The sequence below is a fragment of the Panthera leo genome, chromosome A1 (assembly GCF_018350215.1).
Source record: "Panthera leo isolate Ple1 chromosome A1, P.leo_Ple1_pat1.1, whole genome shotgun sequence".
In the NCBI taxonomy this organism is placed as follows: domain Eukaryota; kingdom Metazoa; phylum Chordata; class Mammalia; order Carnivora; family Felidae; genus Panthera; species Panthera leo.
Window position 1 is genome coordinate 123,573,998 of NC_056679.1, and position 18,021 is coordinate 123,592,018.

The 18,021-nt window shown below is 36.7% G+C and overlaps 1 protein-coding gene and 1 long non-coding RNA gene across 4 annotated transcripts in view; one reads left to right on the forward strand and one right to left on the reverse strand.

The window, feature by feature from the left end:
- LOC122219976 overlaps positions 1-18,021 on the forward strand; it is a 41,076-nt gene that overhangs the window by 9,069 nt on the left and 13,986 nt on the right. The window contains exons 4-7 of one of the 2 annotated variants that reach the window (XR_006202622.1): positions 8,236-8,458; positions 10,734-10,804; positions 15,093-15,289; positions 17,652-17,789. This is a non-coding gene — a long non-coding RNA (uncharacterized LOC122219976). The remainder of the gene's footprint in view (positions 1-8,235; positions 8,459-10,733; positions 10,805-15,092; positions 15,290-17,651; positions 17,790-18,021) is intronic. The other variant, XR_006202621.1, reaches the window with a different exon arrangement.
- Positions 8,816-18,021, reverse strand: part of DHX29 (DExH-box helicase 29) — a 45,348-nt gene continuing 36,142 nt past the window's right edge. For both annotated transcript variants that reach the window (XM_042938838.1, XM_042938846.1), the window contains 9 exons: positions 17,665-17,793; positions 17,502-17,577; positions 16,536-16,760; positions 15,088-15,224; positions 14,589-14,682; positions 12,662-12,964; positions 11,615-11,746; positions 10,641-10,737; positions 8,816-9,110 (listed from right to left, as the gene is read on the reverse strand). In XM_042938838.1, the coding sequence (XP_042794772.1) occupies positions 9,055-9,110; positions 10,641-10,737; positions 11,615-11,746; positions 12,662-12,964; positions 14,589-14,682; positions 15,088-15,224; positions 16,536-16,760; positions 17,502-17,577; positions 17,665-17,793 (1,249 nt within the window). In that variant the 3' untranslated portion in view covers positions 8,816-9,054. The remainder of the gene's footprint in view (positions 9,111-10,640; positions 10,738-11,614; positions 11,747-12,661; positions 12,965-14,588; positions 14,683-15,087; positions 15,225-16,535; positions 16,761-17,501; positions 17,578-17,664; positions 17,794-18,021) is intronic.

The window sequence follows — 18,021 nt, forward strand, 5'->3', positions numbered from 1 at the left end:
ATAGCTTTGTAGTATAATTTGAAATCTGGTAGCTTGGTATCTCCTGCTTTGTGCTTCTTTCTCAAGATTGCTTTGGCTCTTTGGGTGATGTACAGCTTTTTCTGTGGACATAGGTTTTTATTTCTTTGGGGTATATAGCTAGAAATGGAATTGCTGCTGGGCCATGTATTGACTCTTTGATTAACTTTTTGAGGAACTGTTTGCCAAAGTGGTTGCACAATTTTATATTCCTCCAGCAATGTATGAGGGGTCCATTTTCTCCAAATTCTTACCAACACTTGATATTGTCTGCCTTTTTAGTTATATTAGTAGTGGTGAGGAAGTACCTTGTTAGGGTTTTCATTTGCATTTCTCTAATTATTAACACTCTTAAACATCTTTCCATGAGTTTTAGCCACTTGTGTATCTTCTGTGGGGAAAAAAGCCTATTCATATCCTTTGTTTTTTTTTTATTGTGGTGAAAAACACATGTGAGATCTACCTTCTTAATAAATTTTAAGTACACACATATGGTATTAGTGTTGTATAGCAGATCTCTAGAATTTTTTTATGTTATGTGGTTGAAACTTTATACCACTGAATAGCAGCTCCGCATTTCTCCTCCTTTCCGGCTCCTGACAACCACCACTCTATTTTGTTTCTGTGAGTTTGACTACTTTAGATACCTCATGTATGTGGAATCATGCAGTATTTGTCCTGTGATTGGCTTATTTCACTTAACATAATGTCCTCTATGATTATTCATGTTGTCACATATTGCAGAATTCCCTTCTTCTTAAAAGTTGAAAAATATTCCATGATATGCATTTACCACCTTTTCTTTATGCATTCATCTGTCATTGAACATTTAGGTTGTTTCTACTTGGCTGTTGTGAATAATGCTGCAGGAAACATGAAAGTATAAATATGTCTTTAAGATTGTGATTCCAGTTCTTCTGGATAAATATCCAGAAGTGGGAATGATGGTAGATCATATGGTATTTCTATTTTTAATTTTTTAAGGAACCTCCATACTGTTTTCCATAGCAACTGCACCATTTTACCTTCCTACCATCAGTGTGCAAAGTTTGCACTTCCAACATCCTTGCTAACAGTCATTATTTTCTAAATAGCCATCCTAACGGGTGTGAAGTGATACCTCATTATGGTTTTGATTTACATTTCCCTTATGGTTAGCAGTGTCGGTCATCTTTTCATATACTTACTGGTCATTTTACATCTTCTTTGGAGAAATGTCTATTCATAGTCCTTTGCTCATTTTTAAAATCAGATAATTTAGGGTTATTTGTTGTTGGGTTTTTTGTTTTTTTTTTTTTGTTTGTTTGTTTGTTTTTTGTTATTGAGTTGTAGGAGTACTTATTTTGGATATTAACCCCTTTTCAGACACATGGCTTGCAAATATTTTCTCCTGTACCATAGGTTGCCTTTTATCTCTTTTGAGTGTTTCCTTTGCCATGCAGAAACTTTCTACTTTGATGTTACCTGCTTTTCTTGCCTGTGCTTTTAGTGGCCTATCCAATAAACCATTTCCATTACCAGTGTTATGAAGCTTTCCCTTTACATTTCTTATAGGAGCTTTACAGTTTTAGATCTTGCTTTAAGTGTTTAATCCATTTTTTAAAAAATTTTTTAAATGTTTTATTTATTTTTGAGACAGAGAGAGACAGATCATGAGCAGGGGAGGGGCAGAGAGAGAGGGAGACACAGAATCCAAAGCAGGCTCTGGGCTCTGAGATTCAGCACAGAGCCTGACACGGGTCTCAAACTCACAGACCGTGAGATCATGACCTGAGCTGAATTCGGACGCTCAACCGACTGAGCCACCCAGGCGCCCCAAATCCATTTTGAATTGATTGTTATTATGTATGATGTAAGATGGAGTGCAGTTTCATTCTTTTGCATATGGATATCCAATTTTCCCAGTAGCTTCTGTTGAAGAGACTATCCTTTCCCCATTGTTTGGTTTTGGCACACTTCTTGAATATCATTTGACCATGTAGGTGTGGATTTATTTCTGTGCCCTCTATTCTGTTCTGTTGATTTATATGTCTGTCTTGGGTATCCCAATACCATGCTGTTGTGATTACTGTAGCTTTGTAATGTTTAGAAATCAGGAAGTGTGAGACCTTCAGCTTTGTTCTTTTTCCTCAAGATTGTTTTGGCTTTTGGGGTCATTTGTTCCATTATAAATTTTAGAATTGTTTTTTTAATTTTTAATTTTATTAATTTTTATTTTTTAAAATTACTTTTTATTTTATTAAAAAAAATTTTTTTAGCTTTTATTTTTGAGAGAGACAGAGCATGAATGGGGGGGCGGGCAGAGAGAGAAGACGACACAGAATTGGAAGCAGGCTCTAGACTCTCAGCTGTCAGCACAGAGCCCCATGTGGGACTCCAACTCATGAACTGTGAGATCATTACCTAAGCTGAAGTCGGACTGGTGACCCTATTATTTTTTTATTTTAGAGAGAGAGCGTGCAAGGAGGGTAGAAGGGCAGAGGAAGACAGATAATTTTTTTAATTTTTTATTTTGAGAGAGAGTGAGCGAGAGTGCAAGTCAGGTAGGGTTAGAGTGAGGGAGAGAGAGAATCCTAGGCAGGCTCTGCACTATAAGTGCCTGATGTGGGGCTCAAACCCACAAACCATGAGATCATGACCTGAGAGAGAGAGAGAGAGAGAGAGAGAGAGAGAGAGAGAATCTTAAGCAGGCCTCACCCTCAGCACAAGCCTGACATGGACTTGGTCCCACAACCTGAGCAGAAATCAAGAGTCAGACACTCAACCAACTGAGACACCCAGGAACCCCTAGAATTGTTTTTTCTATTTCTGTAAAAAATACCTTTGGGACTTTTATAGGGATTGCATTAAATCTGTAGATTGCTTTGGGTAGTATAGACATTTGAACAATACTCAGTCTTCCAATCCATAAGCATTTATTTTCCTTTTATTTGTGTCATCTTTAATTTATTTCAGCAGTGTTTTAGTACACAAGTCTTTTGCCTCCTTGGCTAAAGTTCTTCCTAAATAATTCATTATTTTCTATGCCATTGCAAATGGAATTGTTTTCTTAAATTTTTTTTGACTGTTCTTTGTTAAGTATGTAAAAATGCAACTGATTTTTAGATGTTAATTTTTTTAATCCTACAAATTTGCTGAATATTAGTTCTAACTGTGTGTGTGTGTGTGAGAGAGAGAGAGAGGGAGAGAGGGAGAGAGGTAACGGGTTTCTACATATGATATGTCACCTGCAAATGGAGATAATTTTACTTCTTCCTTTCTTATTTGAATGCCTTTTATTTCTCTTTTTTGCATAGTTGTTCTAGCTAGTACTTCCAGTACTATGCTGAATAAAAGTGGTTAGAGTGGGTATCCTTGCTCATTCTTGATCTAAGAGTGAGAGCTTTGTTTTTCACCAACATCGGTATGATGTTAGCTGTGGGATTTTCATCTATGTCCTTTACGATGTTGAGGTAATTTCCTTCTATTCCTAGTTTGCTCATTTTTTAATTGGGTTCTCTTTTACCATTGACTTGTAACATTTCTTTATATATTCTAAATACAAGTCCTTTATTAGGATTTTCAAATAATTTGTTGCATTACATGGGTTGACTTTTTACTTCCTTGATGGTGTCCTTTGAAGAACCAGTGTTTTTACTTTTAGCTTTATGATGCACTTAATTTTTTGAATATGGCATAAGATCAAGGTCCAAATTAATTCTTTTGCATATGGATAACCATTTGTCCCAGCATCATTTCTTGAAAAGACTGCTCTTTATCTATTGATGGTCTTGGCACACTTATTAAAAAGCAGCTTACCATAGATGGGTGGGTTTATTTCTGAATTCTCAATACTGTTCCATAGATCTATACATCTATCCTTATGCCTGTATACTGCTCAGATTATTTTTGAATGGTCTTTTCATTTTTCCTCACTAGCTGAGTGACCTCAGAAAATTTAGCTTCTTAGCCTCAATTTCCTCATCTATAAATTGGAAATAAATTATCCGTCTCCCCTTAGGATTTTTGTCAGGACTAAACAAAAATATAATAAAGCTCTTAGTTCAGTGCTTATCACATAATGTTCAGTTGAAAAAATTTTTTTGAAGATTTATTTATTTTTGAGAAAGAGCACAAGCGGGGAAGAGGCAGAGAGAGAGGAGGACAGAAGATCTTAAGCAGGCTTTGCACTGACCCGGGTGTGGGGCTTAAACTCATGAACCTCGAGATCATGACCCAAGCCAAACTTGTATGCTCAACTGAGCCACCCAGGAGCCCTTAAAAAAATAAGATCACTTAAGATCATGACCTGAGCTGAAGTCGGACCGTCAACCGACTGAGCCACCCAGGTGCCCCCCCCCCCACCCAGTTTTTTTCAATGTTTTATTTATGAGAGAGCTCAAACGGGAGGGGCAGAGAGAGGGGGACAGAGGATCTGAAGCATGCTCTGTGCTCATAGCAGTGAGCCCAGTGGGCTCAAAGCACAAACTGAGAGATCATGACCCGAGCCAAACTTGTACCCTCAACTGAGCCACTCAGGAGACCCTAAAAAATTTTTAATGGAAAAAAATGCTTAAAAAATTTTTTTTAAACATTTATTTACTATTGAGAGACAGAGACAGAGCATGAGTGGGGGAGGGACAGAGAGAGGAGGAGACACAGAATCCAAAGCAGGCTCCAGGCTCTGAGCTGCCAGCACAGAGTCTCATGTGGGGTTCAGCCTCACAACCTTGAGATTGTGACCTGGGCTGAAGTTGGAAGTTCAACCGACTGAGCCACCCAGGCGCCCCTGGAAAAAAGTTTTTAATAGAAATCTGCTTTCCTTTAATGTTTCCTTTCCTTCCAGCTAATCTTCTCTAATTAAGACTGTTCTACTTGTGAATGTAAGAATTGATGTACCTTGAGAAGAGGTTGAAATATTCCTATACCACTACCAGGATTCAACAACTTCTTACCTGAAGAGAATGCCATTTTCTCATACGATCCCCTCCCTCCCTTCTGCCTCCTTTCTGCCACCGTGTATCTCTAGGGCCCTGTATTTAAGGTCCGGCACTTTGCTGCTTTCCCACCAACCATGGCACAATAGCACTGGCCTAGTCTTCTCCATCCTTTTCCTGCGTCCACACTGATAAAACAACATATTGATCATCCTGTTTCTGAACCTATCTTCTGTGATACCCATGTCTATTTTGTTGTCTACCAGCATTAGGTTTACTTATTGCAACAATTACATCTCAAATTTTAAATCCTGAAATTGTTGGGACACCTGGGTGGCTCATTCAGTTAGGCATCCTACTCCTGACTTTGGCTCAAGTCATGATCGTATTGTGAGATTGAGCCGTGTCAGACTCTACTGACAGTGCAAAGCCTGTTTTATATTCTCTCTCCCTCTTTCTCTGCCCCCACCTCCCGCCTGCTCATGCATGCATGCACTTTCTCAAAATATACATACATACATACATACATAAATTCTGACATTCTCTTTCTTAATCACCCTCCTTACCTTTCACTTATTCACAATGAATTAGGATTAGATTCTGACTTCTAATTCCTCAGCCTCTCCGTTTTCCTTGTCCATGGCCTCTCTTCTAGTGCCGTTTGCCTTTATGTAAGCATTTTTGGACAGTGATTCAATGAGACAGTCTGTTTCATTCTAAGATCTCATGGTCACCTGAAAGCAAAAGATGCCCACTATCGACTTTATCTGTTCATCTCAAGATCCTAAGCATTCATTGCTGAGGAAAGCCAAAAAGCCTTCCCAACTTGTTCCTGATAATCTTGTTTAGTTCTTTGTTGGGTTCTCTCTGATGCTAATATTACACACACACACACACACACACACACACACACACACACACACACACTTTAAATAGTCTCCATGCCCCTGAGGCTTGAATTCAAGAGTTGCATGTTCTACCCACTGAGTGAGCCAAGCACCCCTCATACTAATATTATTCTTAGTCTCTCTGTTGGTTATATGTTTTGTCTGCAAATCAGCGAGGATCTTCCCATCCTAAAATATCTCATTCCTCAACCTCTTAGCCTTGTTTCTTCATCATATCTGTAAAGAATACTGATTTGGTGTCCCAGCCTTTGAGTTTGTATTCATTACCTAAAAATTAGGCTTTGTGTGTATGGAGGGTTAACATTGCAGCCCCCAGGTTGCTATCTTTAGGAGAGCCTGCCTGCAGAGTTGGCTCCTGGCTGGAGCCTGGGAGCTTGGCTTTTGAAAAGTTGCATGTTTTTGAGGTAACACTGTTTTGCCTGCTTGGGGCACTGAATGCTTGCTTTTCTTCTGGGAGTCTGGAATTTTGATAGTTACAGTTTTGATTTTTGTGCCTACATGAGCAACCTCCAGAAAAATACTTTTGGACTCTGAGTCTCAACTGGGCTTCTGTGGGTAGAAAGACTGCACAACATGTATGGGAAGCCTGTGTAGATTCTGCCAGAGTCTATGTGATGTCTTTTTTCCTTGCTAATCCTGTTGTGTATCCATTCTCTAGAATCAACTATAGCCTCTGAGTCCCATACATCCTAGTCAGTCTTTGAATGTGTAGGTGGTTGTGGGACCTGTGACCATGTCCTTCCTTGCCACCCTTAATTATCTTTCTCGACTTCCATAAGAAGCTGCGGTTTTATTTGACTCCTTGTTCTCACTTCCCTCATTCTCAATGATTCATTTGGCAGACATTTATTAAACGCCTGTATGTGCCAGGCATTGTATTCAGTATACATTCATGAGTGACACCGTCATGGTGCAGCATATAGTCTAGTGGGAGAAATCAAAAAGCAGATGTTACATGCTGAGGAAAATATTGTGTCGTAAGAACAATTGGAAGGGGAGATATACTTCAGGACGAGTGGTCAGTGAGGTAGTCAGTAGGGTGGTCTGTGGAGACAGCAATGATGCAGGATAAGTTCTGTTTGGTAAAGAACAGAAGCAGTACTTTACAGCAGAGAAGAGCATGTGCAAATGTTGAAAAGGCCAGTTGGATTCAAAAGGAGCCTGGTGTGGCTGGAGCACTGTGAGAAATGGGACAGGAGAAAAGGAGGTTGGAGAGTTGTAAGGTACAGATCATTTAGAAATTTGTAGGTCATGTGTATGTATACACATGTATACACACACGCAACAGAGTACTACTCAGCCATAAAAGAATGAAATCTTGTCATTTGTGACAACATGGATGGAACTAGGGGGTATTATGCTAAGTGAACGAAGTCAGAGAAAGACAGCATGCGATTTCACTCATGTCAAATTTAAGGAACAAAAAAGAAGAGAAAAAGACACAAACCACAATACACATTCTTAACTATAGAGAACAAATTGATGGTTACCAGAAGGCAGGTGGGTCAGGGAATGGGTTAAATAGGTGATGGGGATTAAGGAGTGCACTTGCCACAATGAGCACTAATACATAGAGCTGTTGAATCACTATACTGTACACCTGAAACTAAAATAACCCTGTATGTTAACTATACTGGAGTTACAATTTAAAAAAAAAAAAAAAAATTGACGATTATTCTTAAAGTTATGGAGGAGAATGGATTATAGAAGAGTAAGAAGGGGAGAGCCTAGTTTGGAGATTACCACAGTGATGTAGGTGAAAGATGATGGTGACCTGGGTCCAAGTGATGGGTGAGGGCCCTTTGGCCCTAATCCTGATGCTACTGTTTGACATTTTCAAAGGAATAATGGTTACATTTCGGAAATTTAAGTGGTTCTTGGCCCAGTTACTATCAGTGTGATCTGGAGCTAGTTAGTTCACTTACCTGTGCCTCAGTCTCCTCATTTGTAAAAAGGGTATAATGAACTACCTATTGTGATGGTTGTTGTGAGGATTAAATGAGTTAATATCTAAAAAACATTTGGGCACTAGCTTGCACACTCAGGTGATGGGAAACATTAGTTCTATTGTAGGACTCCACAGTCTCCGTAGGTCACAAACTGATCCTCCTCCAGCATATAAACTAACTCTTTATTCTGACGTCTCCAGTTCTATTAATGGCACTAGCTAGTGATTCCAAACTGCACTCATATTTGACTTGCTCTCAATTCCCTTATCACACTGCAGGCAGAAAGTTAGTACTTAGTAGCAATCTCTAATTTTATTTTTACTTCCACCTGCACATAAAGTGAAAGTCACAGCTTCTTTTATTCACTCATCAACAAATATTGAGTACCTATTATGAGAGTCCAGCATTTGGACTAGATTCCTATTCTAATCTTTTGTCCTTCAGATAGAATTCCTGCCATTTGGTCTACACAGGACTATATTTGAAGTTCTTCCACAATCTTGATAAGAAATGAAGGGAAAATTCCTCTACATAATCAAAATGGAGTTTCAAAAGATTCTCAGTGAAACAACTGAAGCCACTAAAAAATATCCAAGTACTATCTCACATTTACTGACTTTACCAATTATGAGTGCAAACAAGGATTCAAGGTCATTGATATGAAAAGGTAAATGGTATAAGCTATCCATCCCAAAGTTAACAGTAGCATTAACCATTCCTGCCTGTTCTCTAGCACTGCATCTTTATGCTTAGTGGATAGATAGCATCTATTAATACTGTATACTTATTTAGGTTTTAACTTTGATTATCAAATATTAAATAACTGACTTCTGAAGTTGTTCCTTTTCATGGAAATTTAATTACATTACAACTGCTTTTGAAGCTCATTTTCTCTTCTGGGTCAAGAAGGTCTAAACTCTCCTGATGAGAAGGACTGCTGGAGGATAGAGTGTATACATAGGGAATCCCAACACTAAGTTACAGAATCTATACAGGCAGGCACATAAGGATGTATAAAGCATGGATGATACCAAAGAATTTATTGTAAATGTAGTGGCAAATACATTGCAAATAATCATCATTAAAAAGGAACTAGAAAATTACACATGTTTAAAGTATGTGCTTTTTTTCCACCACCTTTAAGTTATGGCTAGTACCAACATTTTAAGTACTGAAATACTTAATGGGATGGTCGATTTTCACATAATTTCATGACTGTATCTTCATCTTAATTTTTAAAGCAGTTGACCATGACTTTCAGTTTCAGTTCTTATTCTCTGTTTTTATCAATTCTGTAATGATCTGTAGTATCTTGTCATCTGAGTAAAACAAACAAACAAAAACCATGAACAAATTTATCACTGGCTAAATTCTCAATGTATACACGTGTGACCAACAGGCACACTTGATTAAAAGATTCTTTTAAGTTAGAATGCAATACTAATTCCAACAAGATTCAAACAAGAGATGCCCACATAATAGAATTTGTTGCACTACAAATATTATTAATTATTGTTACCATTATTCCACACCTTACTTTGACAAAAAATAGGCTTAAGGCCCAAAGAGATGATGTGATATAACTATTTGTCCTTTATTAGGAATTGTTTCTTTAAAAATTCCTTAAAGGGGTGCCTGGGTGACTCAGTCGGTTAAGTGTCTTGATTTCAACTCATGTCATGATCTTGAGGCCTGCCTTGGGCTTTGCCCTAATGCAGAGCCTGCCTGGGAGTCTTTCTCCCTCACTCTCCTTCTCTCTCAAAATAAATAAATAAACTTAGATCTTATGGTTGTTGTTTTTTTGAAAAGTTTATTTATTTTGAGAGAGAGAAGGAGTGCTGGCTGAGATGTACTGCAGGGTTTACTGGTTGTTCCATGTTCCTCAGAAGATGTAGGGATCTCCACAGCATGGGCAAGGAGGAAGGAAATAGTTTGTTTCCTTTGGACTAAACATGAAACAATTACCTTTAACAGCAAAGTGCTCTTGAAGAGGTGTCAATAGGTAGGTGACAGATCTCTCTACACAACAAAGGTATCAAACACCAATTAATTTGACAAACAGAGCAACAGAGGCCACATTATTTGCTAAGGAGGTTTTGTTAACAGATAACTTCTACTTTTAACCAGTTGCTCTGATACTGTGACTTCCTAACAACTTCTTACTACTCTTTTTACTAGGTGTAATTATCAGGGCTGTAATACTGAAATTCTTTATATTAGACACTTCAGTGAAGGAATGCCCTGAGTTTCAGTGGTTGCAATGGGAAATTCTGATAACTGGGACCATGGCCTGACATTCAAATTCTTGGGGGCTACTATGACATTAAAAAAAAGAAAAGATAACTTGTTGCAACGTAAACAATGACAGGTCTAGAAAGAAACAGTATTTTTAAGATCCCTAAGAAAAGACCCCACATCTCTTAACATATCAAAATGTGATCTAACTTTCCATGTCTATTGCAGATTTCTGCTGGAAGGATGTTGTACTTTTTAAATATACACTAGCTCAGCATTTGTGAGAATTGTGGAGAAAAACATGCTGGAAACTTCACAGAAAGTCCCTTATAATCCAAGTTTACAATGCTCAGTTTTACTATCCTTTTTTCTGTGAAATGGCCAGCAGTTTAGAAGTGAAGCTTAAAAGAGGAAGGAGTAAACTAACAATCTTAAGAGGATAATTAGGTTGTGAATAATGAAGCACTGTCTATGAGTCTGATAGAATTCACCATAAAATAAATTTTACTAAAACAGCTTTTAATCACATGGACTTGAAGACTTCAGTGTGCTCTAATGTACTGCAATATTTAACAGTATATGGTTTTCTACTTACATTATAATCAAATACTTACTTTCAAGGGACATCTTAGGATTTTCAAGCTTTTTTCTTAAAACGGAATCAATGAGAACTCTAAGCTGCTTGAAAATGACAGCTATTTTTACAGGGGCCTGTTGAGAGAAGACAGATTGGACAAAGTTAATCCCCTGGAGTGTGAATGTGTTTCAGTAAATGAAGGTAAGGCTGTATACCTTATGATCTGCTTTAGCACATCGTGACTTTAATATACTAAATGGTTAAGTGTACAATTTAATGATTTCTAATATATTTAAAGAGTTATGCAGCTATTACCACAATCCAATTACAGATGACCTCTACCACCCTGTCCTCTTGGAACTGCATACATTTTTAAAGTTGTATTTAAAATCTACTCTCCAGTCTTACTCAAATCATGATGGCATACAGTAGCAGAATGTATTAGATTTGTTTAAGTTGGTCAATGTTGATGGAGTTACAAAGAAATTAGTCTAGTTTTTCCAGAGGAAAACTTGACAATATTCATTAAAAGCTATGAATTTGTCTTTGTCTTTTTAGAACTTAAGTTTGAGGTTCAAATAATTCTAGGTCTAATACTTGCTCTGCCAATAACAATCCATTTAATCTAAGAAAAGTTATATAAACTTCTCACTGAACTTAAGTGCCTCATGTATAGAAAGGAAACTACTGAAGTTAATGAACAAGGTTATTAGGGTATTAAGTTTGGGATAATCCATGTAAACTACTGAAGTACACAGCACATGGCAAATTATTTTTACTGATAGTAAATGCCATCTGTAATAGCAATAGAGTTGATTTTCATATTTAACAGATTGAACGTATTTTAACAGATTTAAATGTAGGCAAGATAAAATAAGAAGGTCTTCCACTCTAAGTCAAATTGTAGGCAGAAATTATGCAAACTCCAATAAAATTTAAAAAATACACCTCAGTAGTACTGCACGTACTACAAGAAAATTTTAATGTTATGAGATCAGTTGTAGCATGTACCTGAAAATAGATCCAGCCATCAACAGAAAGAAGACGTTCCCGGTGTTGAACTTCTATATCACCACCAAAAAGTAAAACTGGAAAAGGGGTTATTAGGGTAGTTTCCCTCAAATATACTCGGGTATACCTTACCTGCACAGGAATAAAGAGAAAAAAAAAAACTTCACAGCCTATAAATGTAAGAAGTTCATTTATGTTCCATGTAAGCATTTTTCTATAATTTACTATTATAAAATTTATATCATAAATTTCATAAAGCTACCTTTACATTCTGTTGTGTGCATAACTTGCCAATTTTATAATAATCACATTCACCATTGGTGCATTTATACTATTGAAAGGCATTTTAAAACATGAATTGTAAGGGTGAATTATATTTCTTGAACATAAATGAAACTATGAACAATTTTATAATGCCAATGCTGTTAATGAGCTCAAAATAATGAGCTCAAAAATAATATTGTTTTAAAGTGTCTAGTTTCTAGACCAGTGTTTAGCTATGGCCTTTAGTAATTTCTCATGCTCTACATGTAAGTTTTGGGAGCCACTCCTTGAAATTATGAATCCTTGTTATTTTAGCAAGCTATGATTTACAAGACTGTTTTAATAGTAATCTATAAATATTTGCTGTTAACTTATCTTGGGTTACATTGTGACTCAAAGTGTTGCTATAGCATATATTGTTCTATATTATCCCATATGATTATTTGGAATGCACATAAAACAGGTCTTTGTTCCCTTTTGAGAGAGCACCTTTTGGTGAAATCTTAGGGAACGGATACATTATTAAACAATATCTATTTGCTATAATTGTCTTATTTCAAGTAAGAAAGATAATGGTCAGAGTAGAAGTTTTAATATTTTTCTTTCATTAAGTAAAAGAAATAGGGCTTTTTTGATGAAAAACTATATTTTTGTACATATTTGAAATCAATATGTATAAACTCAGTTTGATAACCAAAAATAATAACTTGTTGGGGCATCCTAACTTGTTATGACTGACTTCTAGAATACCCTGAATCATGGCATTAAGAATGAGCATTTTACCTTCTCTTGGTATAAGAGCCATCCATAAGTTTGCAAATCTCGATTTACTGAGGAGGGATGTACTTGAGCTTTGCCTTGGGCTGTCTCCACAATACAAGCCAATTTTTCTGTAACATCAACTGATTTTGTATAGATGATCTTTCCCACGTTGTCATATAGTCCAGCAGCCAATACAGCTTTAAGAAGGGCAATTTCTTGGAAGGACAGTGTGTGTGAGGCTCTGTTTCCTTCCCAGTCATTAGATGCTGTAGATGATGAAAATCCTGCTGCCTTAACCAACTTTATTAACTCCTGCTTTACATCCTAGATTGGTTTATGTTGAAAAGAGATAAGATCAGAATTGAGTAAAAAAGAAAAAGTGACAAATACCCCTTTAATATATATTGCTGTTTCCTATCAAAATTGATAGGATACCGAATTATTATTTAGTTCCCTACAGCCCAAATCAAATGAGGGAGGAAAAAAAAATTGTACTGGCAAATCAAGGATTGAAGAGTTATCTATTTCCACTACTCCCAGACTTTAGATGTCATAAAACATAATGTCTAAAATAGGAGAGCAATAAAAATGTGTCTGAGCACATTTGCGTTCAATATATTTACTTAGGTGGTAACTCTGCACAATTTTACTCAGTGAGGATGATCACACAGAACAAATAATGAAGAAGAATTGGAGAGGAACCTTGATCCTGGATTGCAAATACTTTGTTCATTTGCCTCTGGCAGTCTCACCTTAATTCTAACAATGGCAATTTCATTTAAACTTTATCTAGGTTTAGTAACCAAGTGCCCATTAGCTTAAATCCTATAGGAAGGATAAGCATTTGTCAAAGTAAACCGGCTATAAGCAATTAAAAGGTGACACTTACATTTAGGATTTCCTTTGGGTTTCTGATTTGGGGCTTAAGAGACTTTGATTCCAGGTGAGAAAAAGACAAACAGCTGCCTTAACACCACAGGGTAGGTGAAGACATGGAAAACCATGCAGCCCAGGGAAGGTGAAGAAAAGGCTCACAGAAGGAAGGAGCTGAGAGGCAACTTGGGAGGTTGGAAGGAAGTGGGGTGGAGTGGAGACATAGGAGTGTTAGCTCTCCACATCTTGAATCCCAGTGAGCCCAGAGGCAGCTGTTCTTCAGTTTATCCCTTTATCCTTTTGTGAAGGACAAAATTCATTCCACTCAGAGATGTCCCTGCTCTTATTCCAGCCATTATTTTGAAGCACAGAAAATAATGGGTTAAGTTATAGGAGAATAAAATATTCAACCCTTTAAAATATGAGAATAGAGGAATTCTGTGAGATACATTATTTTCTGAATTCTTTTATAGTGTGCCTGTAGTAAAACCTGTAGTCACTTAAATGGTATAATGAACACCATTTCCTAAGCACCATGAAAATTAAGTGTTTGAGGAGGAGCCCTGCTTTTTGCAGTCACTTGTCTTTATATTTTAACTATTTAACTCTGTCTTCCAAGAAATAATTCTGGTCCTCAACAGTAGTCAAAGCCTGAGTGATGGGCACAGCTGTCAGGTTTCCCATCCCAAGAGCAGCTTTATACACCTGGTCACAGTCAATCACAGGGTATGATGCCTTTCCATAACTATCATCCTACACTGCAACTAAGTAGCTGGCTAATATTTAGAAAAAGAGATGAGAATCTCACGAGAAGCAATCAGGGCTCTTAGGAAAAAAGATTCCAAGCCTTGGAGCATTTTATGATTATTAACATTATGATTGTTAAACACTATTTTAAATCACTGTGTAATACATAAAAGTTACCTGTTGGAAGAAACAACAAAACAAAAAATTATAGATTAATGCAGTAAATTAAATCCATACTATATGTCAAGCACTATTGTAGGCATTTTCCTAAAATAAGCCTATCAGTCAACCAAAAAACCCTGAATTACAAAGTTGTATTACGACTTACTTCTAGGGTTAACAGTGATGTTCTATTAAGAAAATTCCTCCGGCAATACGCAATTTCAGAACGATAGCCTCCTTCTTGCCGGGCCTTCTTCCATCTAGATAAATAAAATGACCAAAGTTCAACATGTTTTCTTTTCAAACTGTCTCTTTCAGAGGTAGTAACCAAAGTAAGCTTTAATTAAAGTACAATCATTTGAAAAGAGGAGGGGTCTTGATTGTTGTAGGAGCTACTAATTGAATATAAGAATTTGGCAATACTGTTATTTTTTATGTATAATAGTAAATTATTAACTTCAAATATGAGGTAATATAGATACAATAATACAAAGTACATTGTTCTTATTTAGAAAGGATTATAAAAATATACCTTGACAGATGAAGTAACTAAAAATAAGTGTAAATCTTAGAAGTATCTTTTTAATGAAAGTCAAAGATAAATTTTTTAAAGTAAATAGCCTCAGGTCATCGATTTACTGACAACACCCAGATTATTTCTTTACCCTAGGTATGCATTGTAGATCGTCAGGTGGTCTGAATCAGCCATAGCCAAAGCTGATTTTGCAAGATCTGCCTCATCTTTTCGACCAATTGGTGTAGTAAAAGGAGACTTCTCTGTCATCACTGCAGCTAGTGTTGCCTATCCATAAATAACCAAAAAAATTTATCATTAAGGAGGTATACACGGAAGACTGATTTGTAAAAGTAAGCAAATCATAAAATAATCCCACTTTCAAGTTGCATGTTTCTTTAGTACCCTTATGGTGTTCTACAGTAGCTACCATTCAATTTTAATTCATTACTTTGGACTTCATTTTATGTAATTTAAAAAATATATCACTTTTATACCATATTTATAAAGAGGTCACATCACCAGAATCGGAGATAAAAACCTGTATGTGTGTATAGTGATTCATAGTCTGTCACACAGTTATATCTGGACTTTTGGCCTACTAGATTTCTATGCCTGCAAGTCTCTTTAAATACTTCAAAAATAATTTGGAGTGTATAATGACCCATTTCTAACTGTTGCAGCTTTTCTTTTTTTTTTTTTATTTAAAAAAAAAATTTTTTTTTAACGTTTATTTTTGAGACAGAGAGAGAGACAGAGCATGAATGGGGGAGGGGCAGGGAGAGAGGGAGACACAGAATCGGAAGCAGGCTCCAGGCTCTGAGCCATCAGCCCAGAGCCCGACGCGGGGCTCGAACCCACAGACTGCGAGATCGTGACCTGAGCTGAAAGTCAGACGCTTAACCGACTGAGCCACCCAGGTGCCCCCTGTTGCAGCTTTTCAAATTAATTATCATGACAGAGGTTATTTTTTGGACTCAACACAATTCTGGTGAGTATTTCTAATAGTAGAGAAACAAGACTACAGTACGTTACACTGTCTTCATTCTGTTTTTAAACAGCATTGATTTGTAGTCCCAGAAAAGGCCACAGCCTGATGAAACTGTAAAGTTGAAATGGAATAGCAGGCATATGAGCTCAGAGATTCAGCAAGAGGCACAAAGTTGGTTAATTCTGAGATAATTAGGTAAAACTGAACTGCTGGTAATTGCTGGCTCAGAGAGATAATCCAGAAACAGAGAAGGAGAAAGTTTTTGATTCTACTTAAAAAAATCTGTGGGATTCAAAGCTCCTTAAGAATCATCTACTATGTACTCAAATAAATATTTCAAGTGCGATTTTTGGTAGCAAAAGCCAAACCCATTCACAAAATAGTACCTCCAGCATACTTAAGTACATGGATTAATATTTATGATCTTAAAAATAAATATTCAAAAATTCTCATCAAGCATTCAGACCTCCTGGTTTTAATGCTAGTACTGACATTCTATTAATTAAAAAAAAAAAAAAATCAAATTAAAAGTTAAGAATTGCTTCCAAACTTAGTAATTCCCCAGCCAAAATGATAAAGTGAAGAAGCAAGATCATCATTTATTTTACCACTGGGTCAAGGCAGCCAAATATGGCACCAAAAATAAGCATCTTGCCAATCTTGACGTTCACAGGCAGGGCTGCAAGGTGCTGGCCCAATGGAGTCAGTGTAGGCTCATTTAGTTCACATGCTCCAATCTTTCGGAGTAAATTCATTGCATTGCTGATCACTTGAAGCTGAGGAGGATCTAAAGCTTTGGCAAGGAAATCTTCAGGAGAACCAAGACTGCATTTCTGCAAATTAAAAAAGCGATCAATCAGTATGTTGTTAGAACTGACCAAAGAGATGGTCACATTGGAACTAACTTTAGGTAAAATTTTGAGCAAAGAGGATAAATGTCTGAGGAAAGCTATCCTGTTATAATCCCAAGTGTGTGAGAAACTGTGTATGTGTTAAGGGCTGGCATGAGGTCAAGATCTTCTAATCTGTATTTTAGTTTCTTCATTCCTGATTTTTGTGAAGTCAAAATCTTAAGAACTGAAGGATATTATAGATCTTTCAGACTAGGAAGCCCTTGGTCAACATCAGGGTTTCTCAATCTCCACACTGTTGTTATTTGGGGTCATATAATTCTTTAAATGACTGTGCTGTGCACTATAGAATGTTTAGCAGTTCCCTGGTTTCTACCTACCAGATGCCCATATAGCATGGCCTCCCTCTCCTCCCAGTTCTGCCAACCAAAAATGTCAGAAAACATTGCCACTTATCCCCTGGTGAGCAATACTGCCCCCAGTTGACAACTAAGGTCTAGGTACTGAGACTGTATTTTAGTCTACAAAATATGAGTGTCTCTGGTAGAATTAAAGCACAGTGGGTTTGTTTACTTATAAAGAAAATGGGGGGGGGGTATTTACTAAAAAGTAAATAAGATACTTGGAAATCTAGGGGAGGGGAAGTTTACATCTTTTTTTTTTTTTTTTTTTAGAAAGGGGTAAAGAATGAACACGTTAACACCTGAGTTCCTTTAGAATTACCATAATATGAAGACATAACTCCTCCAGAGGCACACGCAAAATTTCAGGGACAGAATAGTCCATAAAACCTTCAAATCTGAAAAATAATATTAAACACTTTACATATTATCAGAAATGCCACACTATAATCGTTTGTTTTTCAATTTCCAGTGCTATGTTGTACCTTTCTCTTGTGTACATTCGGAAGCAGAAGCCATCTCTGACCCTCCCAGCTCTGCCCTGGCGCTGCAGAGCACTTGCTTTACTGACAAATGTCTCAACCAAAGAACTCATCTGACTGCTTTCATGGTACCTAAAAAAAAGTTTTAGGAGAGAATATTTAGATCAAGGACTTAAAAAGCTGTAAATATGTGACTCTTAAAATTACACTGAAGACAGGCTTAAAATAGTCTATCATAATTGTGGACCAATATTTTCCAAATCATGTTTCATATTTAAATAATTTAGCAAACACTGCAAATTAAATCTCATACTATCAAATTAAAAACTCTGGCACAAGGAAAAAACTTGTTTAACTTGC